This window comes from Sylvia atricapilla, chromosome 4, assembly GCF_009819655.1.
Source record: "Sylvia atricapilla isolate bSylAtr1 chromosome 4, bSylAtr1.pri, whole genome shotgun sequence".
In the NCBI taxonomy this organism is placed as follows: Eukaryota; Metazoa; Chordata; class Aves; order Passeriformes; family Sylviidae; genus Sylvia; species Sylvia atricapilla.
Window position 1 is genome coordinate 24016819 of NC_089143.1, and position 24709 is coordinate 24041527.

The window sequence follows — 24709 nt, forward strand, 5'->3', positions numbered from 1 at the left end:
TGCACTAACAAATGGGTTTGACTAACAGGTAATTAATGCTGCCCTCACATTGGCTGCCAGACCCCAGAGCAAAGTAGCCCAGGACAACATGGATGTGTTTAAGGACCAGTGGGAGAAACAGGTGCGAGTTCTCACCGAGGCTGTCGACGACATCACTTCAGTGGATGATTTCCTCTCTGTTTCAGGTACTGGGATCCAGAGACTTTTCTCAAAATATACTCCAGAATTAAAGTATTGGGTCAGGGTGGATAAAAGCTCTAATTCCTAAAGCATCATTAATCCATTTAGTCTGTCTGTATTGGAATGCTGATCTTCTGCACTCAGTAGGGCCAATCACGTGAATTAATCCCTGGTAGCAATGGTTGGCTCTTCATCTCCCCAAAAATAGCACCTATTTGTGCTTCTATTCCTAGAAAAGTTTTGTTTCAACTCAGGCACAAAGGATTTTAGCCACCTTCTAAAAATGTGTTCCAGACCTGTTACAAGCTGAGAGTATTTGTAGAAATTGTTGGAATCCTTGTGCAGTTGTGGGCAAGAGGAGTAAAGGTGAACTTTACAGAATCACGAGATGGTTTGGGTTGGGAGGGTAAAGAAGGGATGGAGAAGAGAAGGACACTGACCCTGGGTCTCAGTCTTTTCTCTCTCCTCCTGATAAAGTGCTACAGCCTGTGGCAGAGTGTATTGCTACAATTTGATCATACTCAGTGAATGCTGTAGTTGCAGAGTGGTGCCTTTGGGTTAATTTTTGCTGCAGAAAACTCATTTTCCTATTTCACTTAGAAGGGTGAATTTCATTGTTGTGAGTAAGGACACAGAGTGTGCCAAGAAGGCTTTGCTTACTTTAATGTCTTGGAAGAGCCAAACTTCATGAGATAGTCTGACCAAAATGTTGTTTCTTTCTACATTATTTTCTGTGATATTTCCTAAATCTTCCAAAAGAGGTTTATGAGGAAAAAAAAATATTGAAAGAAAAAAAATTTTAGCCTTTAAAAAAAATCTTCAATTTTCTTTTTTTGCCCTCTTTATCTCATTTGGTTGTATACTGATACCCTTATTAAAAGGGAAATGGTTTGGTTTAGTTAATTACACTCCTCTGTTCAACAGCTTTGCAAGTGTTTCCTGCAAGGCATGGCAAGAGAATGAAAATGAGCTCTCTGAATAGAAGGGTACTTCAGAATATGGGAGCACATTAATTTTTATTTGAGATTTAAAGCTACAAACACCTTCTGGCAGAACTAGTTCTAAGAGAAAGGGATGACCAGGCTGGAACTTGCAGACCCAGTCTATGTGCCAGAGTTGGAAATCTGGCTCAAATGGCGATTTTCTTCTTTCTTTGAGAGGTTTGCTTACTCCAAGTGCTTGTATATATAAACCAGCAGTAATTTGACTGGATGATGAGGGTTTTAGTCTCTTTGTTCTCAAATCTTAATTCCTTCAGAGTTTTGACTTAGATCCAGAATTTCCAAGGCAGCTGAAAAGTATTATTTCTGTAAAGTTTAGGTTCTTTTTTCATAGGAAAAAGAAAGACTGTTGCTCTTGCTGTAATGCTTGGAAGCCTCAGCTTACACAGAGTACTTTTATTTTTGGATGTTAAACCAGTGAAGCATTCAATATGCCACTATCTGGTTAAATGTACCTCCAGAAATGACACCTCCTCCTCTTCATATTGGCTGTCACATTTGATGGTATGCTTTAATAATATGGTGGCTACCAGAAGAAAGGTGGCCATAATTTTAACAAGCTATTTCATATTCCAAATGCCCTGTCCAAATTCATGTATCTTGTCGGGCGAAATTTGTCTGTGCCATGGTAAAAGCAAGTTGGTGATGGTGAAATGGAAACAGTGGGGAAAAATTTTAACAAAGCTCTGCTTTTTCATTCTGAGTAGGGAGTGTTTTAAACAAAGAATTTTGCCTTGAAAGTTACTCAGATTCACAGCTCAGGGGACTTTCAGTTTCCATCGAAAGTTGTTGCAGTGTAAAATTCAACATCATGTAAAACATTTCTGAAACCCTCAAATGATCCAACCTTGGAATTTTTAACTGTGAAGATTAGTGAGTTATTCTTTTTAGTTGCAAAAGATAATTAACAAAAAACAGTGAACTGATTAATTCTGTTTTACTACTGCTACAAAGAGCAGCATTTCATTTTTGGTTTAGAGGTGTCTCTTGCAGAAAGTCAAGTCACTGAGTTTCTCAGACTGAGTTTGGTCAAATGTGAAATTCAGTTGAGGTCTTACTGAAATTATTTTTGACTCTACTAAATGCAGAGAAATAATGCCTGACCTTCTTCATGCTTTCACATAATTTGTATGTGAGAATACTACATAAATTCTGATACTGCAGCACGTGAGAGTAGATGGCCTGATTCAGAGCCAGAAAAATAACAATGCATCTCCCAAGAATCCAATAAAGCTGCTTGATATCACCTCCTCTGAGCTGAGTCACTGTTGTCATTTCTTGCTCCAGATTATGCCAACACATATAATTACAGCGTGTGTTATTAGAAATTCCCGGCTTATTCTCTGGCATAGGTGGAGGGAGAGAGGGAGATGAACTGCTCATGCCCAGGTTTTGTGCTGTCTGCAAAGGCCATTTGCTGTTGTCTTTTCAATGTGATTTATTTTCTTTTCTGGCTTACTTAGACAAAAATGAGCCAAACGTAATAAACATTTATGGGAGAGTGTAAATTCACCTTCAGAAAATTGCCCAACTGTTTATTAGAGAATCTATAAAATTATTTGACTGCTTTCCCTTTTGCATTCATTTCAATTACAATTTCATTACGATAAAATTCAGGGTGATGTTTGAAATTATTGTGACTGCTTTTCAAGGAATTGCAGGTTGGGACACACAGTACAGGTAAGATGATGTAGCCCAGTCCCTACTAGAGATAAATATCAGACAGATTTTTATATTGTGTGACAGTGTCACAGAAGGGCTTTTTGTCTTTCTGCCTGGATAAAGGTAGATACCAATTTTTTAACCTACTGACATTTGCCCAAATCAGTAAGCTTGCTGTGAGGAAGAGTAAAATTGTATGAGCTGTATTTGTAACCTGACTTCCAGAAAACCACATCCTGGAAGATGTGAACAAGTGTGTGATTGCTCTGCAAGAGGGGGACGTGGACACGCTGGACAGAACGGCGGGCGCCATCCGGGGCCGTGCAGCCAGAGTCATCCACATCATCAACGCAGAGATGGAGAACTACGAGACCGGGGTCTACACCGAGAAGGTGCTGGAAGCCACCAAACTGCTCTCTGAAACTGGTGAGTTTGTTGGAGTGCTGAAAGAATTATTGAAATACTCTTATTTAATCGTTTAAAACTCTCAGTTGGTTCTCTGGGATCTGTAACTCAGAGGGAAATCTGTTCTTGAAAACAAGATACAAACAAATAAATTCATGGCCGTGAGTGTGTTTTTTATTCTCTACTCAGTGCTGTTGCAGAAGTCATACTGACAGGAGCCATATAAGAGAAGAGATTCAGTAACACATCAAGACTAGGCCACTACATCAAAGTTTCTATGATTTGAATAAATAATACACAGCCTTTCCTTCTGAGTTGATTGATTTTGTGTTACGCATCTGCAGAAAATCACTGCAAACACTACTTTTTGGTCTATGCAGGTGGATGACTGAAGGGTTGCTAAACAAAACAAGTTTTTGTTGAAAGACGCATATAAGCAACTGAAAATGCACTACCTGATTGAAAAAATGTAAAAGTCTGATTGATTGTATAAAACATTTAGATTATATAAAAGTAGAAAAGTCTGCTAGAGTGATAGACTGGGAATATTTTTTTTTTTTTTTTTATTTCAATCTGGTTTTGCCTTGCCAGAGCAGGGATTGGATTTATCTCAGTGTAGGTGATTAGGTCTGTGATGGTCATTTTAAAACCCTTTATATCAGTGCTCTCAATAACTCAGTGCAGGCAATGCTACCAAGTGCTCTCGTATGAAGGCGGTGGGTTTGGGTGGTTCTGGGTGAATTATGCTCCCAATTTCATTGACTTCACAGTCTGGGTCTCCACACACTGATCAGGTGCCCTGGCAGGAGAGAGATGCACCAATTTGGATGTCCACAGGTGTCTAAGCTGATCCTCCCCTGCCTGATTGCACTTGTTCATCTGAGGTTTAAAACCATCAAGATTATTCTGGAAGGAACAAATGAAAATTGCACCAGTTCAGGGCACATCAAATGTGACTTTCAGACCGAAAGCCCAGGAACTGGCCTGTGAGATGGAAAAGCAAAAACTGTTCTTGCTCTGCAGTCTCTGTGTTTGCTGTGAGAACAGGAATCAACAAAATAAGATAAAAAACCTGGCTTTGGGATGATTAAAAATTACTCGTGGTATTGTAGCCCCCAGCTTAATGTCAGCCTATTTTTACTACCCAACAAGAGCTCAGTGGAATAAGTACTGTAAATTTAGTTTATTTCTAAAAGTTTATGAGCTGGTTTTATGAATTCACAGAAGGAAAATAATCTGTTCAGTTTGACATGGTGAAATATTTTGTTGCATTCTTCTGTTAAAATCATCTTTTGATCAGGGAGAGGTTATGAAGAAATTTTCCTACCATTAACATTTTCTTACTACACAAAACAAAATGTACATTTGAGCTTCCTATTTAGCCAAAATTTGTGATCCAAAATTCTATACATTTTTTTTATTAAAAGTTTTTCAGGGGGCAGGTATAAAGTGCCATTATGTATATCAATAATATGCACAGAAAATACTTATATTCCATATTTAATTCACTTTCTGATATAATTTGAATAATAAATAAATGCTATAAGTGCTCACTCTAGACCGAGTGCATCTTGACAACATCATTGTGTTAATGTTGGGATTCAATAGTTAAGAACAAGTCCCTGTTCCTCCAACTCAAAGTTTTTGCCTTTTTTTTTTATTTTATAAAGTGTAAATAAACTTGTCAGTATTAAAAAAAAATATTATGTTTACAATATTAAGAACTTGATATCATGCACAAATTGTGTAGCAGTAGTTGAAGGAACAGAATGGGCCCAAATTCAATGAAGCTGATGAAGCTGAAACAATTTCTGCCAGTTGTGAATGTAGATCATTAATATTAGAGCACAATTTCTATCTGCAGCTTTTCAGGCCATTTACAAAGGCATTGATTATGATTTCTGTGTAATTAAAAAAAGTAGAATTAGCTGACTCATTTCATCGCCTTAGAATAAAGGGATTAAAGTGGAATTTTTACCCCCCTATGCCGTTCTGGAGCCACCATCCTTGGAAGTGTTCAAAGACCCTGTGGATGTGGCACTTGGGGACAGGGTGTAGTGGTGAACACAGTGGTGCTGGGGGAATGGTTGGACTTGATGGTCTAAAAGGAATTTTCCAACATCAGTGATTCCATGATCTGGGTACCTATGAATCCATACATTTATTTCAATATTCTTTTGGTTCCTCACCTCGAGTTCCTGCCTGGATTTTATCAAATACTCAAGAATCATGTCAGTGATTGATTTGGATTCAGGTTCTACCCACAGATGTGCACATCAAAGTCTCTATGAGAAGCACAGCCATGAACATCTCAGTGTTTTCATCTTTATTCCTTCCTTTTTTTTTTTTTCTTTTTGTTGTTGTTTTAATTGACCTTTATTTAGTTTTAAATTAAATGCTTTTGGAAGCTGGGAAAAATGTAGTTAAATAATAATAGAAAGGAAATAAGCACATTACCTTTCTCTTATAATTATTATTTACTTCTAACTGTCAGCTGAGAAGGGAATGCCTCTGTCAAGCCTCTTTTTCCAGAGATTTCACTGTATTCTGTGACTATTGGGTTGGATCCACAGTGGAGAAATATGGATACAGTGTTTTGGAAAGACAAGCACCTTGCTAATGTTTTTTGTTATTTTTAGGGGGGAGAAAATTAATCTCTCATGAAAATGACATTGATAGTTTCTGAGAAATGGAAACTACAAACATTGATTCAATAACCAGTCTCACCTCCAAGTTTCATTTGTTTGTTGTTTTAATTTACAGCCATTGGAATGTATGGAGTAGGTTTTTTTAGTGTTTCAGTGCTTTATCGCCTGTGCTTGCCTCACAAACTGCCTTTAAAGCCAAGTGCTGGGTAGAGCCTGGGTTCTTATCTCTGGCAGCAGTTTTGAGGAGTGACAGACTGGTTAATGTCCTTTTAAAATACAGTACTTTAATTTTCCTTTAAAAACCATAACAAAAACTTAGCTCTCACTTGGTGATTTTTCTTATGAATTCAAGATGAAACCTATAAAATCACAGAGTTGATGGGGCTCACTGGGAACAACCACAAGCTCATAGATTTTAGTGGATGTTACTTTTGCAAGAGTAAACCAGAGCCTCAAGGTTCAATTTTCTTGGTTGATTGGTTGGTTTAGAGATTGCTTTTCGGTTTTCTTTGTGAGTTTCTTTTTTGGTTTTGTTGTTTTGGGGGGTTGTTTGTTTGGTTTGGTTTGTTTATTTTTGGGGTTGTTTTGGGTTTTTTGTGGATTTTTGGGGGTTTTTTTTGTGGTTTGTTTTTTAGGTTTTTTTTTGGGGGGGGGGTGGGTTTTTTGTTTGTTTGTCTGGTTTGGTTTGGTTTTGTTTGTTTGTGGTTTGGTTTTGGGGGTTTTTTTTAGTTGGTCAGTTAGTTGGTTTTCTTTTGGTTTTGTTTGGTTGAGGTTTTTTTGAGGGGGTCTCTGTTAAATGTTATATTGGTGTTTAGATTTGTAGAAAGCTGTGAAATCATCCTGTTACAAGTTGCATGTCGGGGTGAAAAAAGGGAGAGAAGGATGGAAAGGAAAAGAGAAGAAAGAAAAAGTTAAAAGCAAGGATGAAGGCAAAAGGAAAGGGAAGGAAGTAAGAAGAAACAGAGTGGAATTGCTGTTTGAATATTGAACTCTCATCCTGCTCAGTAGCCAGTGACCAAGGTCACCTGAGATTTTCCCATTGCCTTCACCGAGGAGGAGACTGAAGCGTTCTCAGCAGTTGCTTCAAAAGCTTTTAATACTGAGGGCAACAAGCCTGTGCTTCTAAACAGATGAAACAAATTGTCCCTAGAAAGAAATCAAGGAACAGGCGATGAAGCCAGTTCCTATTTTCCTATTTTCCAAGATTTTTGAGGTTCAGGAAGGAGAAAAATCTGTGGCATTCTTTAAAGGTCAAGAGGGTTGGATTTAAGGTGGGAGAACTGGAGCAGACTTTGTAGGGTTTTGATGAAAGGGAATGAATGGGAAATGGAAGGGATAAGAGCAGATCAAGCAGGACTGGAGCTGCCTGGGAAAGACTGTGAAAACTTCCCGACTTTTCTTTTTTTCGGCTCCAGTTTGCACTGGGCTGTCTGGAAACCATTCTGGAACAGCAAGTGCCGTACTGCTTGGGTTACTTCTGGGAAGGACGTGGGAAATTTGAAATCGTCTGATTCACACCAGAAATTGGAGTTTCAGCTTTTAGCATGTTTTAAAAATATCCCAGTAACTTTGTAACTCCCTGGTTTTAAGTAGGTCGCTTTGACTTTTGCTTTGATACATTTTATTTTTTTTTTTTCAATTTTGTCTTTATCAGAATGGGCTAATGCTGAAAATCAGCACTACTGGCAATTCAGCAATAAACCTATGAGAGTTTTATCAGTGTGAGTAGGGCAAACTTTAAAGATATTTATCACTAGAAAAAGGCAGCTCAATGATGTTATCAAAGCTAATACTAAAATGTGGGAAAGATGGATTTTTCAGCAGTGATATAAAGGGAAACAAAGTATAGAAGGAAGAAGATGAATTTAAGCATAGCTGTATTAAAAAAAAAACCATATTGAATCTGAGGGAGAGCTAAAAGATGCAAAATGGTGCCTATTTAAAAAATAAATGATGTTAAATTCGTGTTTTATGGGAGTTCAGGTAGTTATAGTAAAACTTATGGGTACCATCATCCTGAGAACATGAGATCATTTGTCCAGGAGTTTTGATCAAATTATGACTTTTATTCTGCAAAGTACTGTAGCATTTTCTTTAAAGTTTTGCTAAACTGAAATCCAAAGGTCAAGGTGTCACCAACAGAAGAAAAAAATTAAAAATCAATGCATTATAGAACAAAAGGTATTTTACAAACGGACCAGAGAACACCCAAGATTGTGTTGGTTTGAGCCAAAGAATTTTTTACCAGAGAAACTCTGATCAATATACAGAGGAATACACTAAGAAATTGTATAAAATGCATTATAAAGCAATTAAATCAGACATAAGAGATTAATAAATCACCATTGTAGCTCAAAGCTGAAATGCTAGCTCTTTTTCTCTCCACTTTTAGAGTTTAAAGATGAAATACAATGCTGAAGGAGAATATAATGTAATTGATCTAGATTTTCAAAGGCTTTTCCTAACACCCTGCACATGCAGCTGTTTGGCAAATGGGTAACCATGGGGTGAGTGTTAAGGCCTTTGATGGATTAAGAGCTGGTGGCAAGGCATGAGCAGAGCACAAGTGATCATTTCTCAGCAGGCAGGAGGGAAATCTTGTGACACTTCAGGGTCAGAGCCGTGGTTGGTGTAAGATGCATTCATTAACAGGTGCATAGGCAGCAGCAAAGTTTGCCAAAAGGAAAATGCTGTTTGGGCTGCTTGGGAGGGGAAGACGAGACTAAAAGGTATTTTTATTTAATTTCTCTAGGTAAATGGAACATTTTAATCTATATTATCTGCATTGATGGAAAGGTTCTGAGCTAATTCATCATCTCAGAAAATCTGTGGCATTGTGATGGGCAGCTGAGAAATGATACTTTTTCCATGCTCAACAGCCTCACATTAGTGCTTAAGGTCTTAGACTGTGCTTTACAGGAAGGTATTCACAGAATACCCCAAGCAGATAATTCCACTTTGTTCTCCACAACCTAAAGATCTTCCAGAAATGGAAGAAGGTCAAGATAAGGATTACATAATCAAAGAAAATTCAAGATTTAGATGTGAATTAACTCAGTGAGAGTTTAAAAAACACCAGAGTTATCTATTTGGGATGTGCCAGACACCTTGTGTAATGAATAGTGTAAATATAATAGAAATGCCATTTTCATAAACCAGTATTATTTAGCCACTGTTCAAATCTGTTCTCAAAAACATTTCATGCTCTTAAAAGCCATTTTTTGAAATAAGGAGGATGGTGATGGAAGTAAAAAGAAATTTACCAGGTCTAGAAAATATAGGCAAAGAAATGGAGTGGATATCCATCTACCAACTCCAACAGAATGTTTTGTGAATACAAGTGTGAATTGTACAATAATGTTTTAAAATTAAAGCACTGGTATTCCTTGCCTCCCCTTGCCTACACACACCTACATATTGATATACACAAACTTACAGTTAAGCCAGGAAGGGTGGTTTGCTTTTTACATAACCTACTTGGTGTCCAACAGCATGAGACTGCTTTCATGAGGGAATTTTCTGAAGAATTTGCTTTCATTTGAAATACTAACCTGAAGGGAGTTCTGTTTGGCAGGAATAATGTTTTGGGGGTGCTCACTGTGAGTAGCTTTGCACAGGGAGGCAGGAGAGTGAGACAGCTGAAACTGGTGAGACACAAATGTCCCTGCAGCTGACATTTGTTCTCCTCCTCTGTCCACTTTGGGATATACCTGGCTTCTGCCCTGACATTTATCTTTCTGTGAATGGCAGTTCAGTCAGGACAAAGTTTGATGGTGTTTTTTTTCCATCCAGTGTGTGTGTCCCTGTCTCCCAGCACTTAGCTCCAGACATGCCATTGATTTCTGTAGTGTCCATCTCACCTGGGCTGCACATGAGCAAATCCATTTCTTTCATTCCCACCTCAATCTGATTGGTTCCATAAACCCACAGGTAAAGTTGGAGCCTTCTGGGAAGTGCCAGAAGACTTAATACAAGGGGGCCAAAGGGTCAGGACTTGGCCATAAATTCAAGGAAGCCTGAGAGCTTTGTTTTTATGGGCCATGGCTAAATCAGTGTTTGGCAGTGAAGGCTGATTCTTCCCGAAAGTCTTGTGTTCACTGCAAACTGCTATAGGGTGTGGATATTCATTATTTTACAGCTGACTTTTAACCATTTCATCAGGGGGAAAGTGAATCACTAAATAGCAGGAAGGGAAAAGATGGTCCTGTGCATTGGACAGTGATGTTTCATCCTTCCCTGTGTCACAGTATTCTGCCCTAATTTTGTTTTTCCTGTTTCCTGAGTCACCAGTGTGAGATGCACAGGGTTTGATAACCTAAATGGAGCTGGGCAAGGGTCTGGAGCAGCTGACGGAGCTGGGAAAGGGGCTGAGCCTGGAGAAAAGGAGGCTCAGGGGGGACCTTGTGGCTCTGCACCACTCCCTGACAGGAGGGGACAGCCGGGGAGTCGGGCACTGCTCCCAGGGAACAGGGACAGGAGGAGAGGGAACAGCCTCAGGCTGGGCCAGGGGAAGGTTAGATTGGATATTGGGAAAATTTCTTCACAGAAAGTGTTTTCCAGCCCTGGCACAGCTGCCCAGGGCAGTGGTGGATTTCTCATTCCAGGAGGGATTTAAAAGCTGTGTGGATGTGGCACCTGGGGACATGGTCAGTGGTGGCCTTGGTAGTGCTGGGTTACGGGTTGGATTCCATGATCTGAGAGATCTTTTCCAACTCAAATGATTCTATGGTATGTTATGTAATGTTTCAGTAGACTTTTATAAAGCTTTTTCTTTTCAATTAGCAATATAATAGTCATGACTGAAATGTAAATTGTATGATATGAGACCAGGACTTAAAAACATTCTGTGAAGTATATAGAATCTTCTGATAAGGAACGTACAGTTCTTCTAGAAACAGGCTTTGACAAACACTTTGAGCTAAATAAGGTATCGTATTTCATTCCTTATTCATCCTTCAAACAAAGCCGAGAAGCTGTGCTGTCTTAGACAGAGGATGTCAGATATCCCTTAGTAATAATCTTTTAAATACCTGTTTTAAATACTTGAACTTCCCAGTAGACTGTATTCTTTCTTCAGTTGAGTAAATTAGCTAATTAAAAAAAAAACCAACCAACCAAACAAACAAAAAAACCCAAGCCACGCTAACAGAAGAAATTTCATCCAGAGCCCTGAAAATTTTAAACTGTAACTCTGTGAATGTTTTATACTAAAACCTCTTAAATCTGGGTGATGGCTGAGCTTTTTGTCTAAGACAGCATCTTTTTTTTTTTTTTTTTTTTTTTTTTTTTTTTTTTTTTTTTTTTTTTTTCGGTAACTGAATGGATCATTCATGGGTTTTTTTTTTTCCTTTTTAGTCTCCCTTGAAATCCTTAAGTTTACAATCCTGCCCATCATTCTAGATAATTTCTTGATTTGTGTGACACAAACAACTATGATGTTTAGGAAAAGCACAGACAGTTTCAGGGATCCTGAAACTTTTAGCAATGTGGTAGTCCAAACCTTTAGACTGCCATGTCATTCTTGAGTAATCTTATCCACAACTGATCAGATCTTTAGAGCCATTTAAAAGCTGTGTAGATAAGGTGGTTGGCACCTTAAATGATAAATCTCTGTCAACATGGCATAAGGAAAATCAGTTTTCATAAGGACAGGTACAAATGCTTGAATGAATGCCAAGTATGAGGGCCAGCCAGGGTGCACAGCTGGGTGCAGTGGGTACAGGAGATCAGTCACTTCTCTGCAGCTCAAATATCTGATTTTTCTGAGGACCGTCTGGCTCCAGGGAACAACCCCTGGTCTTTGAGAAGGGTGCTTACCTTGGATCCAAATCCCTGGGTTTTAAAAAGAGTCAAGTAGGTGCTCGTTTTTTCAAAATAAAACTTTAAGAAATAGCTCTGCTGGTGCCTTTCAAAACTCATCTTCTGGCCAGAAAAATGCCCCAGTGATGAGACCCCTGTGAGCCCTTCAGTTCCAGTGGGATTGGGATGGAAAGGAGCCACGCTGTGCTCAGCCTGATTCAGAGCCAAAACTGCGCCAGGATTTGGTGCACAAATAGGGTTGATTTATGCCTGAACATGGTTGTCTAAAGCAGATATCTGGTCTAGGCCAAGCACCTCCCTCTCTGTTTAGGGCACAGGAAAATCAGAATTTTATCCAGCTGAAGCTGAGTCTTTAAAGCAGGATAGGTGTGGTTAATTGTCTCATGGAAGCATCTACTGTTCTCTGCCTGGTATAAGGAAAGGGATTTCAAACTTTCAGCTGTATAATGTGAGACAAAACCAGACCAAATTTCCTGACTCCCATTGATGCTACTAAGAATTAGAAACCCATGCACCTGGAGGGTCCTTGACCTTTATTGCTTTTTTTTGTGTCTTAATTATCCCTTTCCACATTTCTGAACGTTCACATCTACTTAAGATTCTGAGAAATTCAAGTTCCTAAATAATAAGGCAGTAAAGTGCAATAAATCAGCAAGGCATTCATTTAATCTTGCATATTAATGAAACTTTTTGTTCTAATGCTATGAATGAGAACGCCCAAACATTTTTTAATTTTTATGACAATAATTTTATTATGTAACCTAACATTTCTCTGTCTGTCAAATATCTTATTGTTCCCATATCACTAAACAAAATTTGCAGTGATGTTTCTAAGTATAAAAATTGCAGAACAAACTGATTGCCATACGAGGAAAAAGTCAACAGGGAATATATTTTTAGGAAACAGATAATTACTTGATAATTTTAATATGTAGGAGATATGGGTGGGTGGGAAAAAAAACAAGAAGAGCTTTAGAGAAAATATTTTCTTTGTGGAACAGAGTGGTTCTCAAAAAATACAAGTTTGATCAAGGCATGAATTCACACATGGTGATATGCTGTATTTCTATTTTGCATCAGGAAAAAGAATTAAAATAATTAATCAATTGATAAAATGGAAGTAATTTCAACTTTTCTGATTCACAGTTTTTCTCCAGCAGCCTAGATTTTGTTGGCATTGGTCTTGCTTTCAGTGCCACTGGAAACATCCACAGAAAGGCTTTAAAATCTTTACTTTGTTGGAATGACAAAGTCAGTGAATTAGAAGTGTTGCTATTAACTTGGGACCTGATTCTGTCAACATTTATGCAGGTGCCTAATTAATTCATGTAGTTAGGCTGAGAGATGTTAATGGACCACATTTTTCAGTCTAAGCATATGTGTGACTGTTTTCAAGGCCGCAGCTCAAACTGAGAAACCAGTGTTTAATTTTTCCCCAGAAGTATTGATTTGCTTCTGAATCTAAAATTTATAGCCAATTTCTCTGTGCATAATAAACGAGTCATTCTCTATCTGATGCATTTACTAGTTTTAGTTCCAGATTCAAGTTCACGCCTTTGCCTGAATTTTACTTGTGGTTCTGTCACCTTTGGCATAGGAATATCCTTCTTTGTGTGGTAAATAATAGAGAGGAAAGACTGGAGGGTTTTGGTTTTTTTTCCATAGAGCTCAATAACCTTAACTGGGGAATAATACATTTCTCAACTCAATTTTGAAAAGCTTCACTGCATTAAATGACAACATATGCTTAGAGAAGCAATAAGTAATAGCCCACTATTAAAGGTAGTTTTTCTTGCTTGTCCAATCAAAAGCAAGCACTGATGTAAAAATACAATTGGCAAGCAAACAATTCATAAATCAGTTTAATATCTATTCCCAATTTTAAACTGCAGACAATGTTCATGTGTAGTAATGTAAATTAGGGACTAAACTATAGCCAGGTCTGCAAAATCAGAACTGATCGGAGAAGCTTCCACACCCAGTGGAAGTAATAAATGTGGTCAGGAATCAATACCTCATGGTCAGGAATATGAATAAAGTGTAACTTTCTACCTCACAACCATTTAATTTAAATTTCCCTTGTTTTGTTCTAAGAATGTCACGTGTGGCCATGACAAAGTCCAGCTGTGTTGTATCTGCTTCCTCCACTGTCACTGCCCTCTCAAGGGAAATATTGTAAAAGCTTGGTGCAACTTATTTCCACAAATCTGTTGCCTGTCCAGAATCTGCTGATTATTTACAGAAAATTAAACATTAATTGCTTTACATCATGTTTCATTTTATTTCTGGGTACTGAAATTGAATGTTGAATACAGTACAAATCTTCCTTCCTGTCTTCTTTACCTTTACATTAACCTTTATATAAAGATTATGTACCTTTATCTAAAATAGACAAGTGTTGTAGGGGTTTTTTTTTCCAAATCCCTGGAATTTTCACAGTAATTCATTACTGTTTCACAGTAATTTCATTACTGTTTTTCTTGAGTTCTTGAAGATGGTTCAGAAATTGCTTCATTTTTTTCCTTAAGAACTACAGGATAAATTTTATTATACTCTTAATTTGAACAAAAATGTAAAAGATAAACTTCCTCATGCTTATATAGATGTTCTTCAAACTGTCCATTCTTAATTCAGGCCTGTTGCACCTGCTATTCATTATATCCAGCCGGATCACCTCTGCTAGCTGGGAAGTTGTAGACAGAAATTTAAGGTTAAATTTAATTTAACCCTAAATATTAGAATTCTTTGCCTCTTTTTTTTTTTAATTATTGTTGTAATTATTGCATCTCTAGTTTAACTTATTTTATCCCAACAGCCAGAAATAATTTCTCTTTTACTCTTTAGGTTTACTTGTTTACATTGTATTTTTAATGATTGCTTTTTGATATTCATGCTAGAGACTTCCTTATGCAATCATATTAGTCTCTTACTACTCTTTCAAGTGTTCTATTAATTAAGGTAATTTGATATATGCATTTATTAAATACTCTTTCCAAACCTTCCATCTCTTTGAAACTCCTTTTCTAATTAAAATGTTTCCCCTCTGCCTGGCAATGTTTTGTTAATGTTTACTTTTTAAAAGTCTATTGTTGCTGTCACCTTTTCCTGTTTCTGCAGTGTATCCCAGGAACTTACTGAACATTGTCTGCATGGAAAACAAAAAATCTGTTTTTTCATCTGTCTATATGAACATATATATATAGTGATGTATAAACAAGATTTGATTCACTATATCCCTTTAAAGGTTTCCTCAGTTGCATCCAGTGTGTAATATTTAAATGCCAGAAACAGAAAGTTTGAGCTTATGGTTGCTGCCACTTCTTCAAAATGTTAACTATTCTTAAGTCATGGGTTTTTTGTGGGTTTACTTTTAGTCAGATACTATAAAATAAATTTAAGTACATTCAGTCAAGTTGAAAACATTATTTCCTACCACAGTAGAAGGTCCTGGGAAAGAATGTCACTGCTCTCGATGAAAATAACACTGGGAATTTCCCTTTGTATTCATCAGTTGGGTCCATGTTACCAGTAAGTGTATGAAAAATAGGATTTAGAGAAAAGATGGGCAAAAAAGGTAATATTTTAACAACAACAAAAAAGGCAATAACTGTTGTGGGAATCATCATTTCCTGTTCTTCTAATTATGTTGCCAAAAATAGTCAAGTCAGTGATACATGATCTGGATACCTAAATGCTAGAATAAAAGTGATGTGATTGTGATGAGAAGATGGCTATCTATAATTCTTAAACTTGACCCAAGTCTCTTAAATTCTTAAGAATTAATCCAACTGCTGGTTTCTAATGAAACATTGATTATGTTTGTCCTCTACGAGCACAGTCCTCTAATACTAATGTTAAAATTGTGAAGAGGAATAACAGGTACAGGAACGTAGGTGCAGTATAATCAGTGGGGCCTGATGTTCATGTTTGTTGGATTTGGGTTTGAGTTCTTAGAGGACTGGTCTGGGGAAGAGTTGTTTTCCTACAAACACAATGTGGAGAAAGTGATTATACCTTCAAAGGAATCCTCTATGAAAATTGAAGAAAAGTCTCTTGCTGCTTCAAGCAATACCCTGAAACCATTTACAAAAGTAAATAATTGCTTTAAGTTGTATAATAAATAGTTCATACCACAGTATAATATTTTAGCCAGTATCTATGGCTATGTTTTGTGTTATATACATGGTGATAGTGAAGAAACAGAAGGTTCATAGGTTCATTTAGATGTCTTCACAAAAGCATGTCCTTGATTTTGCATTCTGTCCCTTATAAAATTTTTTTGATTAAATTATATATATTTCTATAAATATATATAATAATATATTATATTATATTATGTTATTATTTAGTGTGAGCTAGAGTGTAAATTATGTAAATTAGCAGGCATAATGGCTACAGTTTGCTTTGATCACTTGATACAAATATTTGCTGTGCTCATTACAGGTTTTAAAGCTCTTAAATTAACTACTGACTGCTCAGGTATCTTGCAGCCTTTTAAAAGGTAGTAAATCACAGTTTTTGAAGGAAGCTTACTATTCTTTGTTGCACAGCTGGAGGAAAAAACAGAGATGGTTATTTCTGTGCTGTCAGAGCTGTCCACATGCAGGGTTGGGTACAAACCCATCCATGGGCCTCCCTGTGCCTGGGAATTCTCAGGAATTCCCTATGCCGTGTCTCCTGGAAATTATCCACGCCCCAGAGCAGCGGAAAAGCGCTCAGGAGAGAAGGTGTCTAACCCTGCTGCCTCTCCTTGTGCTTAACCCAGTGATGCCACGTTTTGCCGAGCAAGTGGAGGTGGCCATTGAAGCCCTGAGCGCCAACGTGCCCCAGCCCTTCGAGGAGAACGAGTTCATCGACGCCTCCCGCCTGGTCTACGACGGAGTCCGGGACATCAGGAAAGCTGTGCTGATGATCAGGGTATGTAAAGCACCTGGGGAGGGAAAGTTGGGATTTACAGTGGGGTATCATGGATAAGAGAAATACAAGAGCTCCTTGGAATCGGCCTTGTGTTTTAATAAGCCGGAAAAGCTTGACATTGGAACAGGCACAAAACAGAAGTGTATGCAAAACCAAAAGAGTTAGTGAATAAAGAGATGAGGTTATTTAGTAGATGAACCACAATTAGTGTGTTGATCAGCTAGGAGAAGGTTTTATCACAACTGCCAATAGATGCAAACTTCATTACTGTTTCCATAGTAATAGCATTAATTTGCCAATGTCTTCAAAGTTTGTGTAGATTTTTTGTTGTTTTGTCTATTTGGGTTTTCTTTTTTTTTTTCCCTAATGTATGTGTACTACCTGGGATGTGAGGTAGGTCTGGTTAAAATCTAAATGAATCTAAATGAATAAATTATTTTGCTGCTCCAGTGAGCCACTGCAGGGATGGTTTTGAATGTTTACTGAGGTAAAAAACATGTCATTTCAGTGTTGACTAACCAGTTGATTCAATTTGCTTAGACATTTTTTAATAAAATAAACAAATAAAAGACACCACAGAACAACGTCATTATTATGATAGTAGGTGTGTGTTGCTTTCCACTTTAGTCGTCAGACAAAGATTTAAATAAGAAAATCATACCTGGTTTGGACATCTCTTCAGCAACTGAAACTGTTATTTGAAACCCAAATTACCTTGATTCTGCCCTAATGAAAGCCAACTGCAAATAAAGCTATGGAGAACATCACAGAGGAAATTTTTGAGGCAAATAACAGGGCTGAAACATCAGCTGATCCCTTTGAGCAAACAGGTAACATGCACTTGTGGTCGTGAGTGTATTATGGCACTGCTGTAAGACTTCAGGCAGTTGGAACACTCCAAAATAGCTCCACTTTAGTCATCTGTCACTATGTATTAACCTTTACAGAAAAAGCTTTTGACAGGCTTAATTTTATAACTGCCAAACTTAAATTCCATTCTCATACCCAGTACTCATCCCAGGTGGCCTGAATTGTAGTCATGGTTTGTGACGGGGGCAGACCCATCCTGCTCTCTGGGTGTGCAGCATTGGCAGCTCTTCTGGAAGGGGAGGGAAATCTTTGTTTGAGTTACTTCCCTGTGAGGGTGGGAGGCCCTGGCACAGGGTGCCCAGAGAAGCTGTGGCTGCTCCTGGATCCCTGGAAGTGTCCAAGGCCAGGCTGGATGGGGCTTGGAGCAGCCTGGGATAGTGGAAGGTGTCCTTGGCCATGGCAGGGGTGGGACTGGATGGTCTCTAAAGTCTTTCAACCCAAACCATTCCAGCATTCTGTGATTCTGGGAAATGAAAGATCTGCATAATAAAGGATCTCTGTTTTCCCTTTCATTTTCCAGTTCCTTCATCTGTAACAAGTTTCCAAACTTCTTTGGACAAGAACAAATGCTTAGCTAACTTTAATCTTTTCTAGTCACTTCAGATTGTGATTGTGTCATAGACTCAATCATCAGGTGGGATCTCCTACAAACCCAGGTTTTCCCATCCCCTACACAGATTTCCAGCTTCCAGCACCCCCCTGTACATCCCCAAGAGTTTGCCATGAGATGTCCGTCCTGGTGAAGTGTTTCTGATTTTATATTTTGAATTTTGAGGGCCTGATCACTTACTTTGTTGCTGTCTGATTGTTCTGTATACCAGGAGAGGTGATCAGCATTTAGGCTTCTCAGTCCCCTTAGGAAAATCCCAAGTTACTTTTGCCAGTATATCATTACTACTTTCCACCCATTGTATGATATGAGTTAATGAATTCTGTTTGCCCAGATTACAAAGATTTATTTTTGCCTTCAGACAATTAACTTATTTATGGAGCTCAATGTAATACTCCTTACCCAGACAGAACTAAAGCACATAAATGGACTCATTATCCATGTGAGTTAACTGGAAAAATCCACATATATAAGCTTACACAAACCAGAGTCTGCTGAATCAGAACCTTATTTGTTGTAGAAAACAAAATTAGTTTCACTTTCAGGTACTCTTTAACGTTTCCATCTGAATATCTCATGCTAAAATGGGATGTATAATTAAAGGGTGAGGCTATAAAAGCCTTTAGAATATTTGCATCTAATAATCTATCAAATATTATGCATCCTTCAATTCAGGTCATAAAACTTTTTCAGAATTACAAAAAAGGAAAAAAAATCCAATCTTGCAAACTTTTTAGAGTATCTAACAAAATTATTTTCAGGCTATGATCGTTCATGTGCAAGCCATGGAAGATTGAATTTATCTGAGATGAGTCCCCTCATTCCAGAGAGTAAATAAAGCCACTTTTAAAATTAGTTTTGGTTGGTATTATTACTTTTGGTAAGCTGAAGGAAAGGGTGGATAGTCTGTGTTTTTCTCTTTTTCCTTCAAAAGGGGAAAATTTATTGTCCCTCAGGAGGAGAAAGGAGACTAATTTTTTTCATTGAAGACTATTATTATTATCTATACAGAAGAAAAATATCTCTTCCACAAGTTAAGAAGTAGTATAAATGAATTTAAGAGTATAATTATAGAACCTAGAATTAAATAGAAAATAATAACTACATTCCAACACTTTTCCTCTTACTGTGTAGGTATGAAATTGCATGTTGTGTTTTTATAGCTACTTATGAAATTCCCTCAGTTATTGGCCAGAAATCTTCTCTAGTTAGGAGGACTCACAATGACACCTTTTCTCATTCTTAGACGTCCCCAAGGCAAATTTACTGTTACTCACTGGTTTTAAATATGGCCTTTGCCATTAGCAACCTCACCTTTGGCATCTGCATCAACCTGAGTGTTACATTTGTTTGGATCAGGAGGACACTGTTGGAGCCAACGTCCAGGTGTTGCCTCTTGCCATGTTTTAGTTCATGTTACAAACTAGACTTTAAACATCTGTAAACTTGATTCTTTGGGATGATGCCTCGAGATGCTCTCTGGGAGCATCTTAAGAGCCAAGGGAATGGCTGGAGCTGTGTCAGGAGAGGTTTAGGCTGGATATCAGGAAAAGGTTCACCCAGAGGGTGGTTGGGCACTGGAACAGGGTCCACAAGGATGTGGTCACAGCAACAGGTGTTAAGATCTGGTTATTAAAATTGTTAGAGAGGTGCTTCTGCCTGAATTAAGGTGCAAACGAGACCATATGCTGAAGCCAATAGTATGGATTTTATTTAACAGTGGTATGAGGTAGAGAGAGAGAAAGAAAAAGAGGAGCAGGGTGGGACAGAAAGAGTAACAGAGAGATTAAGCAGAAGATATCACCGCTGTGGATCTTGACAGCATCTCATTGATCCTCTTCTTCTGGTCTTCTCAGTGGTGAGGGTCTCACAAAACACAGAGTGCAATGGATTAGTGTTTTGGGCCAGCTGGGAGTGCCTGGTACCTCCCCTGGGGGGACAAGGTTGAGAGTGTCTGTGGCAGCAGATCTGGAACTGCAGTATCGCTCTGTATCATGTGCAGTTGTCTGCTGCAAGGCCTCAGCAATGACTCTGGGCGTGGTTTGGGGGTCTTTGATGTTTTTATGGTGGTTTATGGCCCCTCCTCTGCTGCCCCTCTCATGAATGTCACATGGATGTGGCCGCTCCAGAGTGGGTGGGTTTTACAACTGAGCCAGTCTGTGTAAGGCAGGGTGGATGTTCACTCCCTCTGTCACACACCCAAAGTCTCTCCTCCCCACCAAACCGAGCCAGAGCTGATTCTTCTCTCCAGCCTTGTTTAGCTCTCCTTACACCTCTCTTCAGACCTGGACAATAGGACATTTACCTTTGCCAGGTTCCCATCAGGTGGCTTTTAACTCACAGGCCAGTTGCCATCAAGAGGCACATTTGAATGGGGCTTCGGTGCTCACAGCTTCTTTATACAATTTTGCCATAATGGCAAAGTCCTTTTTTAACAGTGTTTAAGCCATTGACCATTGCAGTTTCTTACACCAAGCCTGACAGAGTTCAAGGCAGCATTTGGATAATGCTCTCAGGAACAAGTTGTGACTCTTGGGGATGTCCTGTGCAGGAGATGGACTTTGGTGGTCCTTGTGAGCTCCTTCCCATTTGGCATATTTTATTCTATAATTAAATCCGTTTCTATTCTGTTCTGTCATTGAGGGATTTTCAGACCTTGGGAGAAGACCTCAGCAAAAATGACTGTGGCAGTCTCAGCCCCAACTCTTTGGGTGTGTTAATGCTCTTCTTCTCTTCCAGACTTGTTGGGATTAACCACCATCCCCTCTGGGGCAGACACTGTGGTGAAATCCAAAGCACTGCAACATTTCAGGTCCTCTGTAAAACCAGATTTGGCACAGAATCCCATCATCTTTTGAAATATCCTATCTCCAAAGAGTGTCAAGGGGTCCAGTGTTTCCACTGAGTGCCTGCTGCTCCTCAGAATGAATTTGAAGTGTTAGATTTTACTGTAAATCACCAAACAACTGAAGACCTGTGAGAGAGGTTCTCTGATTGAGGCACTCTGGTGCTGTTGCAGATGAGTCACTCAGGTTGCAGTGGTACCAAAACAAATGTACAGCGTGGAGCTGGATTTAAAATCATCTTGTAAAGCATCTGGGTTTTTTTTTTTTCTCCTTGTCTTTTAGAATTAGAGGGAATTTTCATTGTAAAGATAGGGGAGTATCTTTCATCTCTTCAGTCTTTGCTCTCATTTCTTGGTGTTTAGCTTGACTTGGTGTTCACAGTGCTGAAATTCTTATAATTGCATCTTACAATTTTTAAGTGCATAGCAAAGTGGGGTTTCTATCTTCATCAAATACATTTGAGTTGGTGAAATATGAAACAAATAGCATTTATAAATCTACATATATATGACATTTTATGACTTAAACTTGTAGAATTCACATTTTCATACCGCAGTCACAAAAGATTAAAAAAATGACATAGATGGAAGATATTTTGTTCTCAGCAAGCTCTTCAGTCAAACAGCCAGAGAGATATTAAAAATATATATATTCCAATGCCTGGAAGTTGAAAGTCACCACATCCATATTAGAAATGAAACATGCATCTTAAAAGGGAAAGTATATATTTATTGTGTGATTTATCTGCGATTGTGAAAGATTCTTCACTGGAAGATTTCCTCTGAGTTAGATGAATGTTGTGTGTAGTAGAGATACTGTATTTGAAAAAAAATGTAGTCTTGGGAAGTCTTATGGCGCTTGTGCTACAAAACAGATTAAAAATTATGAAAATGGTCCATTTTTTCTGCTGAAATCAATCAGTGCGTAAAATCCATTAGTTCTGAATATTACTCTAGCTTCTTTAGCTTCTTCTGCCACTGCTGGCTGTCAGCTCTGTTTAGAAGCTGTCTCCAACCTCAGATCTGTGATTGCTACATTTGTGTAACCATAAATCCAGGTGTCTGCAAGACAGCATCAGTCTTTCTGTCTCCCAGCTCAGAGAAATGAAGTCTCAGACTCTGTTGTCTTGGAAACAAGGTTTTAAATATCAAGGTCCTGTTAGTTGTGCACAAAAATTAGAGTTGTTCTGGTATGTTTAGAAGGCCTTGCTAAGAGTAGTCCTTTGAGTCAAATTCAATTTATTTTTTTGTAGCTTTTTGTCTAAACAAAAGGGAGGCCCTATTTTATATTTTATGTGGGCTGCATCTCCAGGGGATCCACTAAGACAAAGCAATTGTGCAACTGTGAAAAGCATAAAAACATTTGAAATGGCAGCATACAGATAAAAGTTAACCCCACTTCTTCACCCTAATGCAAAATGCAGCTGTTTGGGGAAGAAAATGAGAGTGTAAAATTCACCACACTTGAAAACATGAAAAGGGTGAATCTGAAAGATCACTTTGAATTAGATCCCACTTGTACAGAGGGGAAATAGGAAGATGAACTGTGCTTGTAGAAAATTGCTAACAGTTGCAGTACTTGTCCTTTTGGTTTGCCCTACATTTTCTCCAAGTTCAACATTTATACCCATTAAATTTCAGTCTTTTAAAGACCACCGATTTTAAGATTATGAATGTCAGACAATAACATCAATACAGCTTTTCTGGACGTTCCTTCAAGGATAAGTCCTTGCACAGAATTTTCAGATTCTTATTTTCTTTTTATGAGGCAGACTCATGTTCTTCCTGGCTACAGTGTTAAGATGCAATATTTTGAATATTACATCTTTACTTCAAGACTGACTATGAAAGCCTTGGAAAGAACTGCATATTATGTTTTATAATCTTATTTATAAAAGTGGAGACAGAAGAAACTAGAGGAGTATATTTGGGGTTTGAAAGGCTACTGGCTTTACAGTGACCAGTGAAACTGGTTTGTTGGGTGGATTTGGAGGATGGGGAAGAGCCAGCAGGTTTGTTGAAGCTCTCCATTCTGTTCTTGTTCTAAACAGCAAAGCCTAGGCAGATAAAAAGCTCAGCCTTGTGATAGAAAATACTCTTTGCAGAAGAGAAAATACTCTTTGTTCGGGGAATTGTAGGATTCTCTTTGTAGCTTGCTTGTTTATAACAGATTTGAAGGTCTCATCCTGCCCTGGGGCAGCTGAGCAGAGGCAACAGAGATTAAAGGTGATTGGAAAACAAGGCCATTGGTCATTATAATGATGGGTACCAGTGCTTCTGTTGAACCTGTGACAGCAGAGAGAAGGTAAATTCATTTTTCATCTAAACTTCTTCTCCTGCCTGTACTGTTACACACACTCTTTGTGCGTGCCTCTCTTCAAAGGTGCAGACCGAGGTTCATTACCACACTGTCACACTTGGGTTATTTCTTCCTCCAGCACTCCAAAACACATATTTAATTCATACTCCTCAATCAGACGAAATGGCTGTGTTTTACTCTCCCCATCCTGTGCACTTCACGGTGCAGCTACAAACAGTGATGTGCACTTGGTGTTGGAAGCCAGGCTGGAACAGAAATATCACCAAGAGACTCCTCTGCATTATGTTAGAGGGCTTGGAGCCGTTCCTAGTGCCTGAGCATCCTCCAGACAGAGCTGTAATGACAACTGGCAGTGATTAGCACCTCTGCTAGAAAACTTGACATGGCCTCCAAGCACCAAATGCCAGCCTGGATGATTTCTTCTGTAGTGCTTTGGCCTTCTAGGCTGTCCCTGGGGGTGAAGGGTGTCCAGTAAGGTGAGGATTTTCTGCAGTTCCTGTGGTTTTCTACTCCTATTACCTTTCTCATGTGTGAGACCTGCAGAACTTACTCATGGCCAGGCTGTTGTACCAGATGCTATTCAACCATAAAATGGAATGTAATCTTCCTTCTACGGAATTCTTTTTTTGCATCATCTATATTAAATATGGAACTAAATAGTGATTTTAATAAGACTGTCTTTCTGTGTATAAATAAGGATATTTTTTCTCCAAATTTTTGCAGTAAGGTGAAAAAACCCAAATGAACATATCCGTCTTTTTTTTTTTTTTTTTACCCTCCTTTCAACAGTTTAAACAATCTGAAGCCTGAAAATACATAACTTGATTTAATCAATCTTCCAAGAAACCCTCCCATCATTAATAGCAGCAGCAGTGGAGACATCATGGTCTCAGCTGGGGGATGAGTCATATTCCAGAGCTCTCTATATGAAAAGGACCACGTGAACTAACAAGATTACACAGATTATAAATTTCATGTTTGTTTCAAAACCAGTTGGCATAATTTACAATTTCTTTAAATGGGAAATCTCTTATTTGCTTTGATTAATTTTCCTTCCAGGATGTTTAGTTGCTTTTTCCCCAGGTATTTACTTTCTCTTTTGAAGATTACATGTAGCTACCAGTAACATCACAGTGTTAGTGTCCATTTATATACCAAATAACATTCTTTTGAAATACTGCATTTCAGTTGTTAGTGTTTCCAAAGGATGCTTGTTCCTGGAACTGCATTCATCATGTTAACAGAGTTAAGAGAAATTGCAGCAAGAGAAGTTGTGGCAAGGTAATGACAAATGCCATTTGTAAAGAAAACTAGGGTTGAAACAATTTAATTTTTAAGACAATTCAGTTTCAGTTCCTGGCTGCTGGGGTAGATAAGTTCATTTCAGAGGAGAATGGAGCAGCATTTCCTGGGCCGGTAGTCAATGAAATA

At 38.3% G+C, this 24709-nt stretch overlaps 1 protein-coding gene across 2 annotated transcripts in view; it reads left to right on the forward strand.

Moving 5' to 3' along the window:
* The window catches only part of CTNNA2 (catenin alpha 2), a 469159-nt gene that overhangs the window by 406954 nt on the left and 37496 nt on the right, over positions 1-24709 (forward strand). For both annotated transcript variants that reach the window (XM_066317287.1, XM_066317288.1), the window contains exons 11-13: positions 29-185; positions 3069-3269; positions 16482-16633. In XM_066317287.1, coding sequence (XP_066173384.1) covers positions 29-185; positions 3069-3269; positions 16482-16633 — 510 coding nt within the window. The remainder of the gene's footprint in view (positions 1-28; positions 186-3068; positions 3270-16481; positions 16634-24709) is intronic.